This window comes from Poecilia reticulata, linkage group LG21, assembly GCF_000633615.1.
Source record: "Poecilia reticulata strain Guanapo linkage group LG21, Guppy_female_1.0+MT, whole genome shotgun sequence".
Classification (NCBI taxonomy): Eukaryota; Metazoa; Chordata; class Actinopteri; order Cyprinodontiformes; family Poeciliidae; genus Poecilia; species Poecilia reticulata.
In genome coordinates this window covers 22,965,229-22,989,181 of record NC_024351.1, presented here as the reverse complement: position 1 = coordinate 22,989,181, position 23,953 = coordinate 22,965,229, and the positions used below count along the sequence as shown (strand labels likewise).

General features: G+C 38.5%; 2 protein-coding genes across 2 annotated transcripts in view; both read left to right on the top strand.

Annotated features, from left to right (window-relative positions):
- lama4 (laminin, alpha 4) overlaps positions 1-4,368 on the top strand; it is a 43,636-nt gene extending 39,268 nt beyond the window's left edge. Inside the window, exons 36-40 of the mRNA XM_008398526.2 lie at positions 791-950; positions 2,199-2,326; positions 2,408-2,501; positions 3,632-3,751; positions 3,824-4,368. Of these exons, the coding sequence (XP_008396748.1) occupies positions 791-950; positions 2,199-2,326; positions 2,408-2,501; positions 3,632-3,751; positions 3,824-3,969 (648 nt within the window). The 3' untranslated portion in view covers positions 3,970-4,368. The remainder of the gene's footprint in view (positions 1-790; positions 951-2,198; positions 2,327-2,407; positions 2,502-3,631; positions 3,752-3,823) is intronic.
- A 1,001-nt stretch (positions 4,369-5,369) lies between these two features.
- tube1 (tubulin, epsilon 1) overlaps positions 5,370-23,953 on the top strand; it is a 22,690-nt gene continuing 4,106 nt past the window's right edge. The window contains exons 1-10 of the mRNA XM_008398528.2: positions 5,370-5,501; positions 5,628-5,701; positions 8,825-8,877; positions 8,960-9,017; positions 13,475-13,590; positions 15,424-15,545; positions 17,908-18,095; positions 18,195-18,367; positions 18,989-19,129; positions 21,469-21,609. Coding sequence (XP_008396750.1) covers positions 5,477-5,501; positions 5,628-5,701; positions 8,825-8,877; positions 8,960-9,017; positions 13,475-13,590; positions 15,424-15,545; positions 17,908-18,095; positions 18,195-18,367; positions 18,989-19,129; positions 21,469-21,609 — 1,091 coding nt within the window. The 5' untranslated portion in view covers positions 5,370-5,476. The remainder of the gene's footprint in view (positions 5,502-5,627; positions 5,702-8,824; positions 8,878-8,959; positions 9,018-13,474; positions 13,591-15,423; positions 15,546-17,907; positions 18,096-18,194; positions 18,368-18,988; positions 19,130-21,468; positions 21,610-23,953) is intronic.

The following is a 23,953-nucleotide window of genomic DNA, read 5'->3' as shown; positions in this document are numbered from 1 at the left end:
GGACCTACATATTTCAGCTCCGCAAATAGCATTTTATTTTGAATATATTTTTAAATATTTGCAAATAGGAAAATTTTTCACCAAGTTGGTGTTACCTGGGTCCATACCTGAACCCAACTGAAATCTGTCACAAGGCTTCAAAGTTGCTGTTGCTGTCATCTCCAGCCAGTCGGACAGAGGTTGAGCTATTTTATGAAGAATTTGCATATTTGTTACTATATGTGCGCTGACATGCATCAAAAAGGTGGTTCTACAAAGTACATTTTMRGGGGGGAGAAATACAAATGCATGCCACACTTTTCAGATTTATTTTCAGTTAATCATGTATTATTCTTGTAATATTTCTATTTACGGCCTCTAGGTATTTGCATAAAATCCTTTTTAAACAAATCAAATGTTGCAGTTAAAACATCACAAACTGTGAAAATATTCAYGAATTATGAATAATTTTCCACTGTAAAGTAACTATAGCTGTACACCTAAGTTAACATTAGCAAATAAATAGCTAGGAATATCACTTTTAGCATTTTGCTAAACATAATCAAGTAATGATCAGTTTCTGTGCAGCCATATTGAGATGATGCACAGTAAAAGAAAAACATCATACACTGCCCCTTCTGTCCTCTCCCCTTTATGGACATCAGTATCGGCAGAACATCTTCTGGAGTTGGAGAAAAGAGAGAGAACTTACTGGAAGATTCCTTTTTTGCTGTGTGCTTAACATGAACTTTGTAGCAGTTTGTGCTTCTGATTTGGAAATTAAAGTTCAGTGTGTTTGTATTTCCTGCAGAGAAACTCTGCTTACAGCTTCACTGGCTGTTTGAAGAACCTTCAGCTTAATGGACGGAGGCTGTCCTCTGCGACTGAGAGTTTYGGGGTCGGTCCATGTTTTGAAGGACTCTCTGAGGATGGAACGTACTTCTCAGAGGAGGGAGGATATGTGGTTTTGGGTATGTTGTTTCACAAATTCAGTTTCCCTACATATACAGTTGAAACCAGAATTGTACATAGGGAAAATAAAATGTCACATACAACTTTTTTTGTCTCACTCTCTGAAGTTAAATCAGATAAAACTTGCCTGGAACCCATTGGAAGTCCRACCTTTGCCAAAGCTCCGCCCACTACTTGCGCTCTCCTCCCCTCATCCTGTCAGCCTATTGTTGCRTTGTCCGAGTGCTATAGTTAAAGGCGCTTAAAAATATGTTTTTTTTTTACATATTTGTTAAAACCATCACTGTCTTGGTAGTATGAGTGTAAAAAAACTCCAGCTTCTCTGACTCCTCTATGTAACCTCTATGTAACCACTGCTTTCTCCAGAAATACACCGCTTGGTCAGAAACAACCAATCAAAGCCAGGAGGAGGGTCTCATCACTGTCATTCACTCTTGTGTACATGCTGCTCACACCCTCCCCCTTGCTCTCTGCTATGCTATAGCTGATTTCCAACAGTTAKTTTCCTGTGAATGCTCAGGCTAGTTAGCATGGCCACCGATTATGATGGATAAACRGTTAAGTTGTTCCTCTACCATTAGCAGAGCTGTAGCAAACTGGCAATCTTGAGCAGCGCTTACATGAGGTTGATTGACAGCGCTAAGACCCTCCACCTGGCTCTGATTGGCCGTTTCTGACTGAGCTGTGTATTTCTGGAGATGGCAGTAGGACCACAGAGGACCTTGAGGCAATGGAACTTGATTTCTTTTCACAATTTATCTGTCTCACAACATAGTGATAGTTTGAACAAATATATTTAAAAAAAACTATTGTTATAAAAGTTTCCTTGCAGCTTTAAACACAGCCTAATATGATGTTCTAGATCTACTTAGATGCTATCTAGATGCTGATTTTGTTCATTTATCCTCCACAGTTTAACCACCTAATATATTTTCCAGTATGCAAAACTGACCATCTGTTATGTTGCTAGTTCATCAGKTCATAAGTTCCTTTGTGTCTCACAAACTTGTGTGYAATGAAAAAATGTGTAGCTAGGTAAAATGACCTCATATCTTTAGCAGCTGCAGACAAACTATGTCAGTAGAAGAGGGAGATGGAGGGTGCTGACAGGGAAAACATTGCTTTGATCACATCTCCATCCATCCTGACCGATATAATACATGCTGAACATCCAGAGTTATGGGCCTGTGTGGTCAAGATATTCAAAACATCTGTTAAATGCTGAATGTGATTCTTCCTTCCTTCAGATGAATCCTTTGAGCTGGGATTGAGGTTCGAGTTAACAATGGAGGTGCGCCCTCGTGTGGCCTCAGCGGTGCTACTGCATGTGCGCACGGCTGGGGGTTACTTCATAATGTACATCYATCAAGGAGCGGTGAGTCTTAACAGTCATAATGTGAATAGGACAGAYTCTTTCTGACCAGTCAGTCAAAATATTTCCTTTTTCTCCTCCCAGGTGGTTGTTGTCGTTCATGACGGAAAACATGAGTTCTCCACGAAGGTGTCACCGAGACACGGTGTGTGTGACGACTCCTGGCACAGAATAACAGGTCAGAATCACACAATAGGGAAGCACGGTGAAAATGGATGATCTGGGCAACAGTACTATTCACGGCTCTTTGCAATTTCACAAATTATTACTCTGCAAGCATAAACTTCAAAAGTATTTTGTTGACTGACTGTCCAATGAGGTGGAAAAAGAATCATGCCTGGTTTCATGTTTTATGTTTTTAGGAAACAAAATGTGTAATTGTATTCATACAGTTCCACCAACTGCATTCACTGCAAAAGCACCAAAAATKACCAAATATTTTGCCTAGTTTCTAGTACAAATATCTTGGTACGATTAAAATAAGTCAATACTAATTTACAACTTTTCAGCAAGATATAGGAGTTTATTTTAAGTCGGTAATTTCTTAATATTGATAAAAAAGTAGTAGTTCCACTGGCAGATTATTTTAYTTTAAACACGAGAAAAGTATCTTGTTTTCAATTGAGATTTTGTGGCAAAAGTTAAAACTTTATGTTTACAGACAGTTTCCATCATATCTGAYAGAACTCAATAACATAACATTTACTCTTGTAAAACTGGCAAAAGATTCAGAGGGCTGAACAGAAATGCATGCCACACTTTTCAGATTTTTACTGGTAATTCTTTTACAGTTGAACCCAAAATTATATATACATACCTGGCATTTTGTGTTTCACATTTTATTAAATAATACAGTGTCCGACAATATTTACAACCTGCTCAATAGTCGGTAGAAAAACGTTCTTTAGAAGCATAGTAAGCTTTCACCATCGCCCTAATTTTAGCACTCCCTACAGATTCTCAGACAGAATCCAGACTCTGGCTGGGTCACTCCTAAACATTAATATTAAAGAAATTATAAGATGCATCGTTTGAGAAAATWAGATCAATTGGAATGTCTGTATAACTGCACTGAAACTTTTTTTCTCTCTTTGTAAAGTACATGTGTTAATAGGTGCTACATAAATAAGCTGAACTGAAATTGAAATGAGAAGATAATTTTAAAACTGAATCTGTCAGGTTGTTCTATTTGCTCCATTCCCTTCCAGTGGAAATCAGTTTCTCTTACTTAGTTTTTTTTTTTCTGCAGTGTTTTCTGTATAAATCAACCTCTATATAAATGTAGTCCAATGATCATTGTGCCCACAGTGATCCGGGATGCCAACGTTGTCCAGCTGGATGTGGACTCTGAGGTCAAACACGTTGTGGGCCCTGTGAACCCCCGCTCCATGGACACCAGGAAGCCGATATTTATCGGTGGAGCTCCAGGTGAGAAAGCAATGCCAGCAGCTCCTTGGAGCAAAGTCACACATTTCCTAACCAACTTCCTGTTCTTCTCAGATGACTTCCTCCCAGGCAGCGTTGCTACCAGGAAGCCCTACGTGGGCTGCATGAAGAACCTGACCATCAACAAGAGACCAGCAAGCTTCAGCAAGACGGTTTTGGTGATTGGAGCCGTCAGTGTGGGAAGCTGTCCTGGAGCATAATGCTATTTATCAGTAGCCTCATCACAGCACYGACCAAACTCATTTTAGAATTTCTTAATAATACCCACTAAGAGTGTGTTCATTCGCTCCAGTGCTTGCTTCGTTTAAGTCACCGTTTTTGTTTTCCACCAAGAAAATGACCAAAGCTTCCAGATCAAAGTTTAAAATCTGACGAGTAAAAACGTTTCAAGATCAAATATATCCTGTGGAATTTATTTAGAATGTAGACTTCCTTTATTCACACTCAGCAATGCAGAAAACACACATAAACATTGTATCATTGGAAGGTTTAGTGTCCACAATATCTCTTTCTAGGCACATTTTTATTAACATGATCAATCTAAAATCTTGATTTCGTTTGTACTGTTTATATCTGATAATAAAAAATTTTTTACATCCAATTAAAAGCTTATATTTTTTTAGTTTATTTACATAATTATGAGAAGGTTGGTTATTTTCCTATTAAAGTAGGTTGGTTATTTTCCTATTAAAGTACTGCTCACATTTGTTCATTTTTACAAGTATAATGACATGGACGCAGGTAGGAACAGACGCTCTGCAGATGTATCACTTCCTGGGATCAACTATCCAAAGCAACAACCTGCGCACAAGAGAGGTGAAGAGGAAAATCCAGAGCAGGAAGAAGGGAAGAATAGCTGAAGAAGATGGAGAAGAAGAACAAGTTGCTAGTGTGATCTATTATGATGGCAATAAAAAGTGTGAAGTGAACTTATCAGAGGGACAACCAGGTCATGTACTCTGGACAACAAATCAGAGGCAAGAGAAGACGAGAAGGGCACGAGGGATAGAGCAGTATGTGATAGGGAAAGAAAATAAGAGCTCAGCTTGGAGCAAACAACACATTTCTAAGGGAGATGATTCACTGTGGTGACTCCTAAAGAAGAAGATGGGTGAAAGAATGACAAGGCTGCATTTTAATTATTACAGATTCTACCAATGAACGCATTTCTGTGATAAACGAGGTTCCAAKGACAGGCTGGGGAAGCAGAAACGGCGTCCTCTATGCATATAGAAATGTATGAGGGGTTTTTTTCTTTTACGAAAAAGTGACTGTTTTAAATGAATACTGCCCAGCAGCAAATTGTCCAGTTTATTTCCAATTTTGGCAGACTTCAGAGATGGAGAAATTGTCTACACTTCTTTTAAAAAACAAGTAACTTGGGCTGTGAAAAAGCTAATAGGTTAGAAAGTAAATTTCGTAAACCATTGCTATGAGACGCCTGTAACTTTAAGATTTCAATTTATGCAAATTATAAGTGAATAACAAAAACAACTTCCACAATTTCATATAACGGGATATCGGCTTACAGCCTTACGTTTTCTACGTACAGCCTTACGTCTTCTACGTACGGCTGCACTGCAATTACGTCATCAGTACTGGACCAAACACAGTGAAGGCGCGACTTAACACAGCCTTCAAAATTCCTGTGTACACCGAAGCATTAACCAGTATAGCCGGTGCTGCTGTCTCCGGTTCGTTGTTGTCATGACTCAGTCAGTTGTTGTCCAAGGTAAGCTGAACTGTGGTTTGGTTTTGTTTTCTGGGAAACTGCTTTAAATTATTTCTTATATGTAGCCAATTTAATACTTAATGTCGGAAGAACGGCTGCTAGCTAAACTGAAATGTTCTCTTCAAGTCGGGCAGTGTGGAAACCAGGTCGGTTGCAGATTCTGGGATCTGGCTCTGCGCGAGCACGCACACGTCAACAAGGTAGGCGCGCACGTACGACCAAGTACAGACACCTGTGCTTTCAGATTTACTGAAAAACATCAGTATAATATATATAAGCCTCTTAGCTGATGTTTTTTGTAAGCTATAATACAAAAATATTCCTTTTAGATCAAAACTACCATAAATAAGAATATATTCTTCTTGGATTTGTATTCTTGAATATGTGTTGTATACAAGCATTAACTGCATGGGAATATCCTATCATACCACTCCTTCAGGAAAAAGCCATTCACCCAAAAGCAACATAAAAAGGCATAATACAGTTATGAAATACGTTCTGGGACAAAGCCCTTAGTAGTGTCATCTGTTGTAACAAAAAATGTTAAGGCATATTGATAATCTTGTGGGTTGGCAGCATCATGTTGTAGGAGTGTTTTGCTGCAGGAAGGCTGGCTTATTTCACAACATAGATGGCATCATAAACAGGAGAACAGGAGAACAGTGTGAAAATATTAAAGCAACATCTGAAGACCTAAACCAGGAAGTTCAAGCTCAGGCACAAATGGATCTTCCAAATGGATAGTGACCTTAAACATACAGCCAACTTAGGTAGATTTACTAGCGGTGCTCCAATTGCAGTTCTGAAGATCACCGATGTTTAAAAAGCTTAATCTGCCGATTATGATTTTTGTGGATACAGTTTTTATTTATTATCATTATTATTAATCTAATTGCTTTTTAACTATTTTTTATTATCTACAAAACCACTAAGTATAGCATAGATGTAAAGTTAATAACACTAGGGTGACATTTGTTGACTGCTCACATGCAGGTCACTCCTGCTCACATCTAAGTACCTGGAAGCCAGTACTCTCTGCTGCCCCCTTTTGTTCTCACAGCAGAGCAAAAGGGGACAGTGGCTGATTTGCAGACCTTTGCAGAGATGGAGAAGATAGGTGGGTATTACAAAGTCCCAGGCTCATAGAAAATTTGTGAAGGCAAGTGACCCACAAACCTGACTCAGTTCTGTCAGAACGAATGGTCCAAAAATCCAGGAAACTCTTTTGAAAAGTTTGTAAAAGAACACTTCATTCAAGTCATACAGTTTTAAAGACAATGCTGCCAAATACTCAGGAAAGGTATGCAAACATTTGAATTTGAAGAAAGTAAAAAAATGTTAAGGAGATAAATTAATCTTATTTTGATATGAAACACTGTTCTAGTTAACAACAAATCAAGAATAACGCAGAATGTATTCTGTCATCTTTTTATTTAAGGGTCAAAGAAAAGAATGACTGTTGAGACTTTTGACAAATCCAAGAGAAAAGAAATCAATAGATGCATTTCTCAAACATGCTCAAGACAGTCTTTTCACATGCATCTGTGACCTTGAACAGAGCAGTTCWKGAAGTTCAAAAACAGAACAACTTCTCAGAAGTCTTCTGTTATCAGCTTCTGTTTGCCCAGTGAATAAACCAAAGTTTTGTCCAAATGGGATTTGGACATTGTGGGGATCATACAGTGTTCCTAGGCCAGAGGGAACAAATGTTCCTCTAAAGTCTGTCTGGTTTGGAGTTGTATGGTTTTAACCTTTATCTGGACTGTAGAATCAAGAAATTACTTGTGTTACTAAATTACTGTTGTCAAACAGGTTAGAACTTGTTTGACAACATGAAGTAGGCTGAAAGGTCTTAAAAAGTAACACATTAGTCCGTGATTTAAAGAAATGTATGAACAGATGAGAGACAGTCATTGACACCAGTGTGGAAAGTATTACAGTAACTTCCAAGGTGTTGGGTCTTCAGTGAACCACAGAGAGCCATTATTCACTAATGGTGAATAATGGCTAATAATAGTGGTGAACCTTACCAGGAGTGACTGGTCTACCAAAATTTACTCTGCATCTCATCCAAGAGGCCAAAAGAGACTGTGACTATCTGAACAACTATGGAGACCAGATGTAAGTGTTGGTCGTCTCTGCCAGCAGGGCCAATAATGGTCTCAGGCAGAAGATGGCGCCAGATATTTACCAGACCATCAACAGAAGAATATGAACACATTTAAAAAGAACTGTGGTGAGGAGGGATCTGCTGTTTTCCATTTTGGATCATTTATGGCTCTTGTTTTGGGAATGAATTATAATAAAGGGTTCTATGTATCGTTTGGACTGATTATTGGGTCCTGTTAAAGCTAAAATGCTTGTCCTTTGTAACTTTGGTGTCCTGCAAGTTTTTGGATGTTTCACTGCTTGTACACACCTACACATACAGGGAATATGTGGAGACAAGCTGAAGAGATAAATAAATCTTAAATTTGGTTATGTTAAGACTCCTCCTAAACACTAGCAGCACTGGGGGTGGAGTCAGATACAGTTATACTTGCATGAACACATGCTTTCTCTGAAAGATTTGGATGGTAAAATGTGACCCGTTTTACTTGCACATGAAACATGTGGAACCATTTTTTTTAATGAATGGCTTTATTGACTTCAAATTTTCTGAATGTAAGCACTACAAACAATTTCAGTAAGTTCTTTTTTTTTCTCCTTATCAATGGATTGTTTTCACTATGTGCAGAGATTTAGCCTTATTCATTTTCAGCAGCACTTCCTCTTCTCCCTAGAGAATGTGATTATTGCTCTAGATCACGGGTCACCAACTCCAGTCCTCATGGGCTACCATCCTGCAACTTTTAGATTCACCTCTGCTCCAAAATGTCTGAATTTCCTCACCAGCATTCATTCCTCTCTGCAATAGGCTGGAAATTAGCAGTTTATTTGATCCAGGTGTGTTTGAGCAGAGACGCATCTAAAAGTTGCAGGACAGTGGCCCTCAAGGACTGGAGTTGGTGAGCCCTGCTCTAGATCAAACAATAATTAAAAATAAGTTTTGGTTTTAACATTCACCACAATGCAGTTTTAAAGTATCTGAAGTAAAGGAATTTGCGGTGAACTGTCTTTGTTATTCTGTTAGGCAAAAATAGCTTTAATCATTTATCCTTCATACCTTTCAGTTACAGTAACACTGTACCAGGAAACAAACTGCTGCACCTTAATGAATTATGCAGGTCGGAGCAGCAGTCTAAAAATCAGTCAAAGAGAATCCTAGAAGTTGTTTGGCGCTACAGCTCGTCCTAACATCTTGTGTTTTCCTCCTTCCTCAGAGAGGATTGTACGACGAGGCCCTCAGCAGCTTCTTCCGTAATGTGGATCCAAGGTAATTGCACCTTAATTCACAGAAAGGTGGAGATGCAATAGCTGTAGCTTTGTCTATTTTGATGTTTGACACATGTTTCCAGGAAAAGTGATGGTGGAGCCTGTTGTGTTGGAGGGAGGATCCAACACCTGAAGGCTAGAGTAAGTCCTGCCTCACCTGGGTAACAATGATGTCTCTAAAATGGCAAAAAAACAAACAAAAAAAAAACAGCGTTTTACAAGATTTAAGTATTATGAAATGTTTTTTCAATTAATTAAATGACTACAAGAAGAGGCCCCAACATGCTCAACAAAAAGTGGAAGACAGATTAGAAAAAAGGAGGTGTTTATAAATGATTCAAGTATCAACAGAGGATTCTTCGATCAGCTGGTGACAAAGGAGTTTGTCAGGATTTTGTGTAAAAAGAGAGAAAGGAATAGAAATGACCTTTTTGTCCATAGGTGGGAAATTTCAGGTCCAACAGCAGCAAAGTGGCAGGAAAGTCAAAGCATGTAGATTTTCACAAAATAAAAGTATAAAAACAAAAGCTTGAATAACATACTGTAGAGTAAATGCAAAAATACTATTATTAAAAATGGCTTACTCCATCCAATTGAAAAAAATGTTCAGCCGAGACATTGATTTAATAAAGTGTACCAAAAAAAAGCCCAATACTTATAATGATGTTTTTATATGAAAGGTTTCTAGGTAGATTTCTTCATCCTAAACCATCGTACAACAGATGTCACACTGTCAGTCAAAGGACACATTATTCACAGGCAACCAGCTACATCACGAAACAGGTCCATGAAGATGGATTGAATGTACAGATAAAACTATAACCACATTCACCTAAAAATGTGCACACATTCATACACACTGCTTTCAGTGTTTCATGCACTGGGAGGCAAACTGAAGCACATTGATACATGATGGGAGAAAGCTAGAATCAAACCCAAAACTTTCCAATTGCAAGAAATGCTTCAGAAGCATTTCACACCAAAACAGTGTGAAACATTTACAAAGCTGTGACACTTCAACAAGTGATAGATTTTTTTAAAGCAAACATTTGGTAGCATGTTTTGCAACCCTTTTTAAGTTCAATAACCAGTTAAATACTTCAAGCACTGTCCCATGATTTTAAAAAAAAGGCCATCATATATTTAACAGCACCATCTGGTACTCTAAAAGTGTCAAAACAAGTGTGGGCTGAGTGTTTAACGCTGTAATTATTCTTTTGTTTGTACATTAGGAAAAGTTGTTCAGGCCTGGCAGCTTGCCCAGAGAGACCACTGGGGAGAGGCTAGAAATAATGGACTAGACTTCATTCAGTTAATTTTGCATAAGGGGATGGCAAATTTAATTGAAAGAAACATTTCATTTCATCTATGATTTTGTGCCATTTTCATAMATTTTTAAGTTTTAGAYATAAGCYATTTACCTTGCATATGGTCTGTAGGGCATATGAAACCCATTATCTCCCTACTTTAGGTTTCCTGTAAGCTACAGTAGAACTTTTGCTGATGCACTGAAAACAATCTAAACAAACTTCAGCTTTTTCCTTTGCAAGAAGAACAAAACGCCTCCTTATGTAGCTTAGATGATCTCGGAGATATGTTTGTGTGTTATTTGTAATAGCTTGAGAGTTCTCAAGGATAGAAAAAGTTTGCTTTAGGAAGACTGCGACAGAACTTTTGCTCTTGTCCTCTAGCTGCTCTGGCGGCTCTTTGAAGAAAATTCCATAATAAAGTACAGCAACATTTAATGTCCTTTTTCAATAAATAATTTTTTTTATTGAACTGAATAAACTTATTATTTATGGTCTGACTAAGCACATTATTTTGAGTCACTATTAACACAACCAAGTCATTGAGTTCTTACCGTACCAGATGTTCCTGTCAAGCAGGGTCTTTTTTTAGCTTTCATCTTCTAACGATAGCAGTTTGCCTCAAACTATCACGTGTTGTCATTTTCTGCTGTTTATATTCATCATGTCACTCATGCAGCTCAACTATTGGGGTTTTTTGCTGCCATTAGGATCAGAATAAGCTGTATGCTTTTGTTGGTTAGCATATCTTACACGATGCACACTTGGAAGCTTTTAATTCTAAGTATGCATTAAATCTTAGTATGCATATCTAAAGTATGCATTAAATCTTTAGTACTTGTTTGGTATTGGTGCTCCCTGGACAGCTAGTCATGTGTAACTTCAGATCCAGGTTTTCAGAACAGGAACGAGTTATGTTCATCTCTCAACATCTTGAATGAGCATCATCAGTCAGTTCAAATGAATGAAGAGTAAACACGTAATGTTTTAAGAATGTCTTCCCTGTTGTTTCATTTTAGATGTAGTTAGTTGGAGTCGTTTCCTCCTTTGTATCCAGTTGCTTTTGGCCATAGACCACAGATTCCAAGTTAAGTTCAAATCCTCACTTCAGCTCCAGCCTGGSAAGGTTCTGATCTTTGAGCTAGTTTATCTTTCATTGCAAAGTGAATTATTGCACCATTGAATTATTGTTCCATTTTTAGAAACGTATGAGGAGGCCAGAGTATCAAATTGCCAGACATATAAAAGGTAATCTGAAATCATTTATAATTACTCCATGTCTCATTATAATCGGAGGGCAAAGCCTGCAGGTTTAGCTCCTACTTACTTAAGAGRACAGWCCACCGGGACGCTACGTCTTGCTTCTGGCTTTGCCTGGCTATTTTTCCGGCCAGTGAACCATTCCGCCACCCAGTGGCCTTTCTTCAGACCACTTAGTCTCCTGTACCACTCAAAAATGCACAATATGTCTATAAATAATTTTAGGATATTATAAGAAAGTGCTGAGATATACCGTTTTCCACCAAACTAACATATTTGCCACTTCGGCACAAGCACACTGAGAGACGTCAGAGGATAAAAACACTAGACTCCGAGCAAAACTCRGATGTCCCAGCTTTTACTAGCATGTAAACGCACCATCTACACACAAATCTGGGAGCTTCCCCGAAGCGTGAAATGAGTCTCAAAAATACTTGTGCACTTGTAACCGGATCTGTGTGTAAATGCAGTTTTGTGTGTGTACCAGGGGATTTGTGTGTACTTTTTCAACATTTATAGGCGTAGGAGAAGGTTTATTTTATTTTTAAGGTTTACAAATCCAGTATTACACACGCACAGATATTTTTACGCACGCACAAATCTTTTTACACAAAGAGATATTTTGAGATTATTTTCACTCCATAATTACCTAACAATGTTGGCACGCTGTGATTCGATAGTGTTGATGTCACACTATGACAGCACCTACTGTACTGGGCACGTTTTAAAACAAAAATATGTTATTCTAACTGTTTACACTATTTATAATTAGGGTAATACAATTATTTATAACTCGCAACTTCCGTATGCAGCTTTGCAGCATCTGCTGCAGATATCAGAGRTGTTGTTTTTAGGACRGCATCTCTCCATCTGGCACTGCCGCCCGTTCAGCTTGCTGCACTTCTGATGACTGCAGCCACATGTTCATTTTTCATTTGCAACATGTTTTTAACATGCGACTTTTCTATGTGAAATGTATGGGATCCTGAACCCAGGCCCAATGCATGATTGGATTAATCATGCGTTTTTTGCGTATGATTCTAAGATTGCATATTACAGGCTTAAGTGGTTAATGCAGAATCTGCCCATTTTTATCTGATTAATCATCAGAATAATCTATAAAATGTTGGTTAGTTGTAACTTGCATTTTTTTTGTCTTGTCTGGTTCTGAAAAGCTACATAYAAAACAACAAACACATATTTCATTCTGTCTAAAGATATAAGAACACTGGATTTTTAATTATTTTGGTTTCACGTTTTTACATTTAGCTTTATAAGAAAGGAAAATATGGTTGCTTTATTTTTGCAATTGTGTTTTGAAATGTAAAAACCAAGGAACTCTAAGGCCTACAGCCATTAAAATCTGACACTAAACCATTTTAGTTTACATTTTGTGAAGGAAGTTGCACTCGGGGTCTTCTTCTGAGATTTTCTGTTTCCTTCAGTGGTTCTTGGTGCAGCGCCACCACAGGCGAGAGGAGGAACAGGTTTTTGAAAAGGTTTGGTTTACTTGAGAGAATGCAGTGTGAAARCAAACCACAGCAGCTGAAAACACAAACATTGGAATCTTGGTCATCAATCAATTAAGTTTGTTTACATAGCATATTTTAGCAAAGAGGCAGTTCAACATGCTTAACGTCATAAAAATACAATGACATAGAACACAGTCAACAATTGAAGCATTACATTTTGTCAAGTGCCATTGATACACATCAGAATGTTTAAAAATGTTAATGTTTCAAAAGCAACTCTAAACATGTAATTTTTTTTTGTCTTTATTTAAAGGAACTCAGTGTTTTGACTGTTTTGTAGTTTTCTGGAAATTTGTTACAGATTTGTGGTATGTAGAAGCTGAATGCTGCTTCTCCACGTTTGGTTATGGTTCGGGGGAGTCTACTGGACTATCAGTATCAGTTGTGGAAACATCTTAAAACTGCTATGACTTGCCTGCAGTGACTGAAGGAATGTGCCCGTGTGTGATAGTAATATAGCGTCTGCTGGGGCCACATTCTCACATACTTGCATCCACAGGCGGTCYTGATCGACATGGAGGAGGGCGTGGTCCACAGGATCCTGCAGGGCCCACTGAGGGAGGTGTTCGACAGCGCTCAGCTCCTCACGGACGTTTCGGGTTCAGGCAACAACTGGTGAGAGACAGACTCTCCACAGGAGTTCTGTCAGGGTGGAGCAACTGTGGCGCACCATCATTCTTATCATTCTACAGCTATTTTACAATCATTCACACATTCTGTTACGACACACTGTTTCTCATGGCGCTGTGCTCAGGGGTAGTTTGGTTGTTGTTGTTTTGGTTCAAGGAAGTAAAACATTAAATCAGAATTTTCTGTTATGTTTTGAAAGCACAACTACGTTAGAAGACCAAACTAATCTGTAATTTCATTTTACAAACCATCGTCTATATCCGTTTATTTTTTCAGGGTTGTGTGGGGGCTGGTGTCTATCTTCAGGGTGAGAGGGGACGTATGCCCTGGAGAGGTTGTCAGTCCATCACATGGCAACACAGAAACGCATAATATTGACAATGCACACACACACAGTATGTCTTTCCATTTTCACAGGGACTTTATTGACTTCCATTGGTTTTTCATTCCTTTCTGCAGCCTGCTCCTGACTCCGATTTTTACCCTGAACATAGCCATTGCTAGTGCACACATAACCCTAAGCCTGACATGAACTCAAATCACAACTTAATGCTAAACCTGACCCCTAACCAAAAACAATATATCCTCTCATGGGGCCTGGGCTTTTGGCCCCATAAGGAGCAGTCGGTCCCCACAACATGGTATTTGTTGAAAAAATGGTCCTTACTCTGGATGAAATACAAGGTCACACACACACATTCTGTTACTTGTAGTTAAAAACTAAAGGGATTCCATTTTGGAACGTGTGAAAATGTTCCCTGCATTTGTTCTGCCGCGTGACAGTTACTGTTAAAAAACAAAGAAAAGATGCATGTGAGCCAGAGCTGCTAGTGACTCACTGAGAAAAGAATTCGAGGCATATTAAAGGGGAGTTCCCACAAGACATCCAAAACCTCTTTAATGTCTTATTCTTCTAGAACAATTGGGCTGTTCAACCTGTAGCTGTACACAGGGAGGAAGCTCACCCTGTAATCTTAATCTATGTATCTCGTGTCAAAGCGCATGATGACGTCTTGGCTGTCATTCATTCCACTTCCAGGGGGCAGGCTCTCAGAAATTCCGTTGAAAACAGTTTTGAAAAGTGTAACACTCAGTGTAACATAATCTCCTTAACAGTTTCACTGCCTTGGAAAAACAATTAGCATTTCACATTTTGTCAGGTTTTTATTAGGAAAGCACTGATCTGAAAAATGTTGCCAATACCCATGCCTGTTGTTAATGTTGCTCTTATGTCTGATAACCAATATTTAATTGTTTCATGCATATTTCCCTGCCCTCTGTTTACACTACTTCTCAGCTCCTGTTAAATCCGCTGCAATTCTGTGCTGCATCATGAACTCTGTCACCTGACCAAACAAAACAAAATGTAAATTCAACTTTTTTTGAGCTTTACATCATGTTATAACGTTATTACTTCATCAAAAACATACTTGGAATGTTGCCTTGATTTTTTTTTTTTTTTTTTTTTTTTTTTATGTTTGAGAAATAATTTAATCTCCTTGGCAACTATTCAACTGTGCAAAACTCCTGGGTGGACCTGCCCATGCCTTTGAGGGATAACTCCTCCTCAGAACTGTTGTTTCCAATCTTATGGACTTCTGCCTCATAGAGCAGCCCAATCCCCTAGCCTCACCATGTGCCTGGAAAACATATCAAACTGCCCCTTTAATTACAAAAATGGCACATCTGAATTTATACTGAGCTCAAACTACATACAGGTGTAACATACATGCATACATAACATACTACATACAGGTGCAACTATTTCTTATTAATCAATAATCATTGGTTCCATTGTATTAATCTTCATCCACTCAGGGCTGTTGGAAACCTGACGTACGGCTCGGCCTACATGGACTCCATAGTGAACAAACTGAGAAAGGCAGCCGAACACTGTGACTGTCTGCAGTGCTTCTTTCTCATTCACTCAATGGGAGGAGGTAAGCCACACATCCTCTGACCCCCTGTTGTATAAATGAGTTAATTTACTGTACAGAGGATCTCAATGTGTTCCTACCTTTCCTATATTTCAGGCCTGACAAGCCAGTACTTCCTCAGCAAAGATCTTTGTATAGAATTTGGAAGTATTACTTAGCTTTTCTTGGCTGATGCCTGTTTGTAGTTTTCTTTGACCTCTGACCTATCTATTCCAACCTTGACTCATTTCATCTTTTTAAAAGCTCTCATTGATATAATGAAATGTAACAAGGAGGAACTATAAAATAATTCAAACATGCTGTGAGTCATTTGATCTAGGTTGTGAAATGAATACAAGATATGAAGGGATTGACATACTAATTCTCATTTCTGCATCAAAACATTCAGATGAAACTCGATATTTGCACACCTTGTATATCTTTTGTTTCTTTTTGTCTTTTCATTTCAGTTAGGTAACCAGCCAGTGCACCTTAAAACACAACGTAATACTAGTCAAATTTAGAGGTAACACAAGGCATAGACGAACTAAGCAGCTGCCTAAGCCTCCCTCAGACCTTCAGGGCCCCATAAATGCTAACATTTTAACACAGACCATAGATGTAGAATTTCAGMATTTTTTTTTATTGAGAATGACAATGCTGTTAATTTTACATAATTTCCAACATTTAACATAAGTGAGATCACAGAAAAATTGGAAAAGAAATAMATTTCAAATATGACCTTCTACAACCCATGTAGKATTATGTCTCCTCCAGACTGCCTATGTTCCTTGTCATATTCCCGCAGACCAACTAGTGACCCCAGCTTACTACATTTTAAGCACACCTGTACACAGAATCGATGTTTTCCATTGCAGCCTCTCCACCAGCATGTTCCGGACCAAAGAGCTGCCTGCATATCAGGAACATGATGGTTGATCTGCATCAGTTGCAAGATGTAGTCATCTTGTAACTGACTACAAGATGACTAGCAAGACACTTTGAGAGATGGTGGCAACTGTGTTTTTAAACATTCACAAATGAAAGAAATGCTGTTTATCCTCTGTCTGGAGCTCCATGCAGGATCATGGGTGGATTATGTGAAAGTTGCAGGATAAGCCCACAACCAGTTGTTAAGGATCTTTAAGTTTGAGGCAAGAACATCATTACACTATATGGGAATAAATAGTTCCTGGTAAAAATGACATTTGTACAGACTTGTCCTTATTCATTGACCTTATAATTGCACAGAGACAGTATTACTTTAAGAACTCACTTGATTAGCTGCTTGCTGCCTATGCTAGTTTTATTATCCTGGAGTTCTGCATGCAACCCTGCGGCTCATTTGCATCTTATTAAGTTATCTAGTTTTGAGGTGATTTAACTCTTTGTTTGCTTGGGAGATCTTTTGCTGTGGATAAGTGGTTGGTTACAGTCGTCTTCAGTGAAGGTGAGCTGTGGGGTTCCTCAGGAGTCCTTCCTTGGACYTCTTCTATGTTCTCTGTCGACTACATACATAGTTAAATTTAATCCCATTTCTGCATGTGTATGAAATGTCTCTATTAATATTAAGCTTAAGCATCTTAATGATTCAGAGAAGATGTGGGAGAAATTTCTGTGGTCAAATGAGAACAAAATTGACATTTTTGTCATCAACTCCAAGAAACTTAAAGGATGTCAGAGTATTTCTGTAAAGGAAAGGATGTCAGAATCCCAGAGACATCTGCAAAGCAGGTGAAAAATCTTCACAATGTGGTCTACAATAAAACCTTCACTACAGTGACTTTTATGTATCGTTTCATATTATTATATTRAACTGAAACTGCTATAAAATTACAGATGGTTAACTTCTTTGTGAGCAAAACCAGCAGGAGATTGAATTGTTTTCGGCAATGTATTTAATGAGATGCATGCAATACTTGGCTAACATTCTTTTATAAAAGTTATTTTAGCAGTTTTGATCCATTAGTGTGTCTTGGCTTTACAAATTCTTGGACAGTTTGAATCTGATTTCAGTCAGAGTGCATTTTCTGCAGATATCCTTCTTCAGTGAATCCATCATTAAGTCACTTATAACACAACTGCAGAAAAACTGAGGAGCAAATTAGTGGCATATTCTACTTCAATTTTCAAGTATTTCATATCAACTAAATAAAAGCTTCAGGGTTTGGACCTAGTCATATGTGTCTTCCTCTGATCAATTAAGGACAGTGGCTTCACCAAAAATAAAAAATATCTAACTGAGGTGGCACTCCAACCTGGACAGAYGTTATTAGTCTTTGGAAACWGTTTTCTTTGTCTCATGCCATGTGTCATGACTGAAGGATGTTCCCACAGTTTCCTTTGTGCCTGTAAACTGCAGTAACACTCTGACTCTGACTTTAAGGTACAGGGTCCGGTCTGGGGACCAGAGTGCTCAGCCTGCTGGAGGAGGAGTTTCCTGATGTTTGTCGCATTGTCACTGCCATGTATCCATCAGCAGAAGACGATGTCATCACTTCTCCCTATAACAGTGTCCTTGCTATGAAAGAGCTGACAGAGCATGCAGATTGTGTCCTGCCTGTTGAAAACCAGGTTTCACTTTTCTTCTTTCAGAAACCCACAGATTACATGTTAAATAAAACCTTGATTTATTTATTTTTTCCSTGTTTTCCATCACTTTTTCTATTCCAGTCTCTGGTGGACATCGTGAACAAGATCAGTCTCATGTCTCATGATGCAAAACCTGGATGTGTGCTAAAGAAAGAAAGCACAGTCACCTCTGGACAGGGAGGGGTCAGTCCAACAGAGAGGCCATTTGATGCCATGAATAACATAGTAGCTAACCTGCTGCTCAACATCACCAGGTATGAAGCTGCATTTTATTAATGAACATTTGGGGTTTAATCAAATTCTAAGATTCTAAGTTTAATGTCCTAAGATTCTAAGTTTATGATAAARCGGATTCTATTGAGGTATATACTGGAGCTGTTATTTCTGAGTTATGCTAAATGATTGTGGTTGACTTACTGAAGCATCCTTTYTTTTTACAATGTTTGTATAAAACCAACTTGTAAAGTATTCAAACCGAAAACAAACATGTTCATCTAAATTCTATTTAATCAACAGTTGTTTTGCAACTAATTCTAAAAACATTTTCATATGACCCCAAGATCAACTGTTATAGTTTGCAAATAAAAATAYGTTTTTGACACACTAAAAAGGAAATATAATATTCAAACTATGAACAAACTTGAGTTATCCAAATTTGATGGAAACTGTCATGTCATGGCTGATTTTTATTTTTATTTTTTTTTGTGCCAACTGTTTATGCTTTTAATTTGATCAGGAATGTCATTTACCTTAATGTAATGAATGTTTATTATTATTAATGTAATTTCCAGTGGAATTGAAGTGAAGGTTGGTTTATATTTCATATGTTGAAATTGGGGGATCGGTGACTCACAATGATTTCTTTTTGATTTCAGTTCTTCGCGTTTTGATGGTTCTCTCAACATGGATTTGAATGAGATTGCCATGAACCTGGTCCCCTTCCCTCGTTTACACTACCTAGTTCCCAGCCTCACACCCCTGTACACACTGGCGGATGTCAACATTCCTACTAGAAGGTCTGCTTTCATACTGTCAGGGCAGATATTTTTACTTCCCACCCACTGAGCTCTGGGAGTTGAGCTCACGTGAAGTCCTCAGTGATGGCATCCATGGTGTTTATTTAGAACATGAAGAGGTAGCAGCAAGCTCAGCAACAGATGCTTCCCTCCCTGCGTTWTGAACGATGACTTCAGTTAGAGTTAATATTACAATAGACAGTGGCTTGYAAAATCTTCATAACCCAAAAGGGATGGATGCAAACGAAAGCCAAAGTTCAGGTTTTAATTGTGGGGAAAAAACAAAAAAAACTTCAGAACTATGTATTTAAAATTACATACTACTTCATACTAATACTGCTAAGTGACGAGACACATGTCAAGGTGAGGATGGGAATACATCTAAAGCAGTGCTCTCAAACTCCATCCTCAAGGGCCAGAGTCTGGCCAAACTTTTAGATGTGTCTTTTGTCCTACATACTTTAATTAAATGACAAAACTGCCTCACCAACATGCAGCTAAGTTCTACAGAGTTATGCTGCTGAAGCAGAGATATGTTTTAGATATCTAAAAGTTGCAGGACAACGGCCCTTTAGGAATGCAGTTTGACACCACTGATGTGAAGGCTGTCCCAGTTTGTTGAGCAGTTCTTGTGTTCATCGAAAGCTCCTTTGTTGACCACTAAGGTCCTTCAAAGGACACAGCACCTGAGCTTGGACACAGCAATTATCTGATGGACCTAAAATTGAAGTGTTGAAGCCATTAAAGTCTAGTAGACTGTTTGTGAACAGAGCTGAAACTGAGGGGTAAGGAGACCTGAACACCTGACTCGRTTCTGTCAGAAGGGATGGGCCAGAATCCCAGCAAATTGTTGTTGACTGAAGCCATGCAGTTTRAAAACTAATTCTACCAAATACAAACCTTTTAAAAAAAACATTTGAATGAGAATACATTTGGATGCATTTTGACCTAAGTAAAATACTATGAAATGTCTTCCTTCCATTATTCTGACTTGATATAAATAATTTTGCTAAACAGCCCTCAAAGCCTAAAAMGTTAGTCTAAATTTATGTCAAACATTAAGAATAAAAATTGCTGCAAAATAACTGGTATAGACCGCTCTACCAAACAACTGTGGAGTAGAAAACAGTGAGCATGTTGCTCATCAGGCTGCTGACTGGAGGCAGGACATGTTGGGTAGAGTGTCCATATGAGGCATGGACACTCTGTTCTAGACGTTTGCGAGTTGGATGCAGAGCAAGTGGGCAATCAGAAGGATTTGAGGAATATTGACTGGTTTCAAACTGGAGAAGGGCTGGCTCAGAGCATCGAGTTTGACTGAAGCTCTGTGGGCTGGAAATGTCTAGGATTTCATTAACGTTTAGTTTCCTTGGAAAGGAACAGATTTATCAAATCTGGATCAACTCGGAGTAAAAACAAGTTTTTATTTTTATTTTTATGGAGCAGCTCTTACAGTTGAAGACACAGATGTCTTATTGCATTGTGGGCTGTTATGTTAAAATAGCCCACTTCCTTTAAAGGGACAGTATGTGTTTTCCAGCCATAAATAGCATATTATAGCATATTTAATTAGCCACGCTATAAGTTGTTATAAAAAGCATACATATGTCAAATATGACTTAAAAGAAATTTACTTCCTAATTTAATTCTCTCTTTAAAAACTCCTGTTCTTTCTGAAACAGAGCAGAGGTTAACCTCTTAATGTTAACCTCTTAACATTAAGAGGTTAATGTAAAAATGTCATTAACCTCTTAATGACATTTTTACAGGTGTTGCTCTGAGAACTAGCTCCTATAATGAGCTCAGCATCAGTAGACAGTTCTAACAGGTGTTTGCTAATTTCTGCTGACTAGTCTGAAGGAACTGAATGGGGGAATCACGGGGTCGATCTGCTCTGTGAGGCAGAAGCTTGGTAACATGGAAACTGCAGATTTGAGGAGGAGCTTCATCTCAAAGTTGGAGATAGGTGTTTTTCACAGTTGAGTGGTTGCTATGGAGATTAAAAGATTAATGAAACATGCATGAAAGAATCAAGGCAACACTYCTGGTGTGTTTTTGATGAGAGAATAACATTATGACATGATGTAAAGCTCAAAAAAGTAGATTTTACATAATACTGCCCCTTTAACAAATAAAGTTATAGAAAACCTTCCTAGTTTAACAAGACTTCACTCAGCGTCTCATAAAGACATTTACAGTATCTAAAGAAAGGAGGCTTTAGAAACGAGTYGGTAGGCTGACATTTACATTGTCATGTAAATGTCAGTCCATTTACATGGACTGTCATTTCCTAAGAACATTTTTCATATAATCTGTATATTTTCCCTCTTGTACTRTAGATTGGATCAGATGTTCAGCGACGCCTTCAGTAAGGAGCACCAGCTGATCCGGGCCGACCCGAAGCACAGCCTCTACTTGGCCTGTGCTCTGATGGTCCGGGGCAACGTGCAGGTGTCTGACCTCCGCAGGAATATCGAGAGGTCAGAATATCAAACCCCCCTTCACCCTCCATTTCCTCACCAAAACAGGCCAGGAGTTTCTTCACCCACCCTTAGAAACTCCACCATAACCTCAACCCTCATGYGTTCCTATAATACCCCCATTCAGCAGTGGCAGCACCGACTCATGACTGCCGCCCTTCTGCTGCCCTGAGCTTGTTTTCCTGACAAATCGAAGCACAGGCTGGTGTCAGAGCACATATCTGTGTGTGAAGTTTCTATTAAAAAGAGTTGAGAGGCAAGGGAGAGGGGAGCTGTTGGCATACAAGAAGGTTCCTGCTTGGAATCCCAGCAGGGGTCTGTCTCTGGGATGTGTGTGTGTTGTCCCTGTTCCCATGCCAAGTATTTTTGGTCTAGTTTCTAGTGCAAATATCTTAGTACACCTGATATATGAGCTTGTTTCAAGTCCATACRTCCTTCACTAGTTCCATTGACAGAATGTTTCACTTATATCAATGGAAATATGTCYCGTTATAAGTGAAATAATCTCCCTGTGGAACTAGTACTCTTGTTTTTATTAATATTAAGGAATTATTTAATTAAAACAAGCTCTTGTTGCTGAAAAGATACTTGCAAGTTAGTTTTATCTTATTTTGAATCTATTGATACATTTGCATTAGAAACTAGACAAAAAATMCTGTGTAAGATTTTGTGTTTTTGCAGTTTGTTCCCTTCACTGTATGAAGATACACATACTGAGTTTGTCAGTATGTCAGCAATGCTTAAAAAGTAGTTTTGACTTGTGTAGATGTGGTTGCAGATTATTCTGCAACCTTTTCCATTCAAAGAGCTACTTTTATAAAATATGTATTTATAAATATGTGCTATGTAAAATATTTTATTTTGAAAGCCAACAAAATTAACAAAAATTAATTCCCATTTTAAAACAAAATTAATCCTCTTTTCCAAAATGAAAAATACWATTTTATTGCATGAGCCTTTTCTGTTGAAGTAAATAAAGAGGRATATGGATCATAGTTTGAAGCTGGTTACTTTTAGAAGCCTGTTGTAGATCTTATAGGTAGACTTTTTTACATACACAAATTTACTGAAAGCGACTATTTCTTAGATTGATTAATAATTAACAGCCTATTATTGTTSAAGTGTCCCCAGCTGACACTAACTGGTGAATWAATCAGGCTGTCAGCACTAGTACCCGTCCTATAGCCACCTGCTTCATATCCCAGCTAATTCACCCTGAGGGCGGATCATCTAGTCTTCAGTAGAATTACCACAGAGCCCAGATCTTCATCTCCACCACCAGAGCAAGTATAAACAGGTGTGGTTTGTTTGGAAGTGTTGGCCTCTCTCTGCCTTAGGTCTGCAGGATTGTTCCTGAATTAAATAATATTTAGTGAAACTAAATGGCTGAAGTTCAACCCAAACTTTAATGATTCCACACAGCAGCGGCCAATCTGGCCTAGTTAAACCGCAAACCGATTCTTAAGAAGAGTGAACTGAAATTCCTTCATGAAGATCTGAGCGGCTGAYAAAGCTGAGGAGAGAGGGCCAATTAAAGCTGCTGCTTACAGGTGGTTCTACCAGTTCCTCACTTTGGGCTGCCCTTGGTATTTTTCCAAAATGGAAAAGGTGAGATTAAATAATGTCAGTGTGTGATCTGTTGTCTGTGTTGCTTGAACAGTCTTTGAGATGCCAGATCACGTTATGGGGTTCTGATCCAGATTCATTTTAACACATTAACAGGATCGATGGCTATAGAGTACACCGATTGCAGCTTTCTGGTCTTTTAAAAGTCTGACCTGCTGATTAGATTTTTAGTTTTGGTCTAGAAAGTCACTAAATAGTTGGCAACAGTAGAGTGACTGTTAACCATGCCTGTGCAGACCTGACCTGGTGGACCGGTCTGTCAGTCAAACCTTTCTCATAACAGAGCAAAGAGGATTGTGTCTGATTTTTAGACCTTTTTTAGATGAGATCAGTAGGTAAGATCAGTTTTGCATGTAACCAATGACCAATCTCCTAAAATGAAGTAATCTGGGGCTGATTTATKGGTGCAGCCCTACTAAAGACTTTCCTCTTCAGCCTTCACCCAAATAAAGTTGAAGCCTGTTGAAACTCAGACTCAGCTGTCCAAACCTCATAAATCTTCCACACACTCTTAAATTGGCTTTGCTTCTCAAACTTAACGATGCATGTGCACCTTCACTGTCGCACCTTTTCYTTCCACTCAATTTTCCATTRAAGTGCTTGGAGACAGCACTGTGTCAGTACACGCTGAATTTAAAGTGCATTATTAATCCCAAAAGGAAGTTGAATCAATCAATTTTTAGGCTTACCACTCTGTGGGTAAAACTGCTGAGTCAGC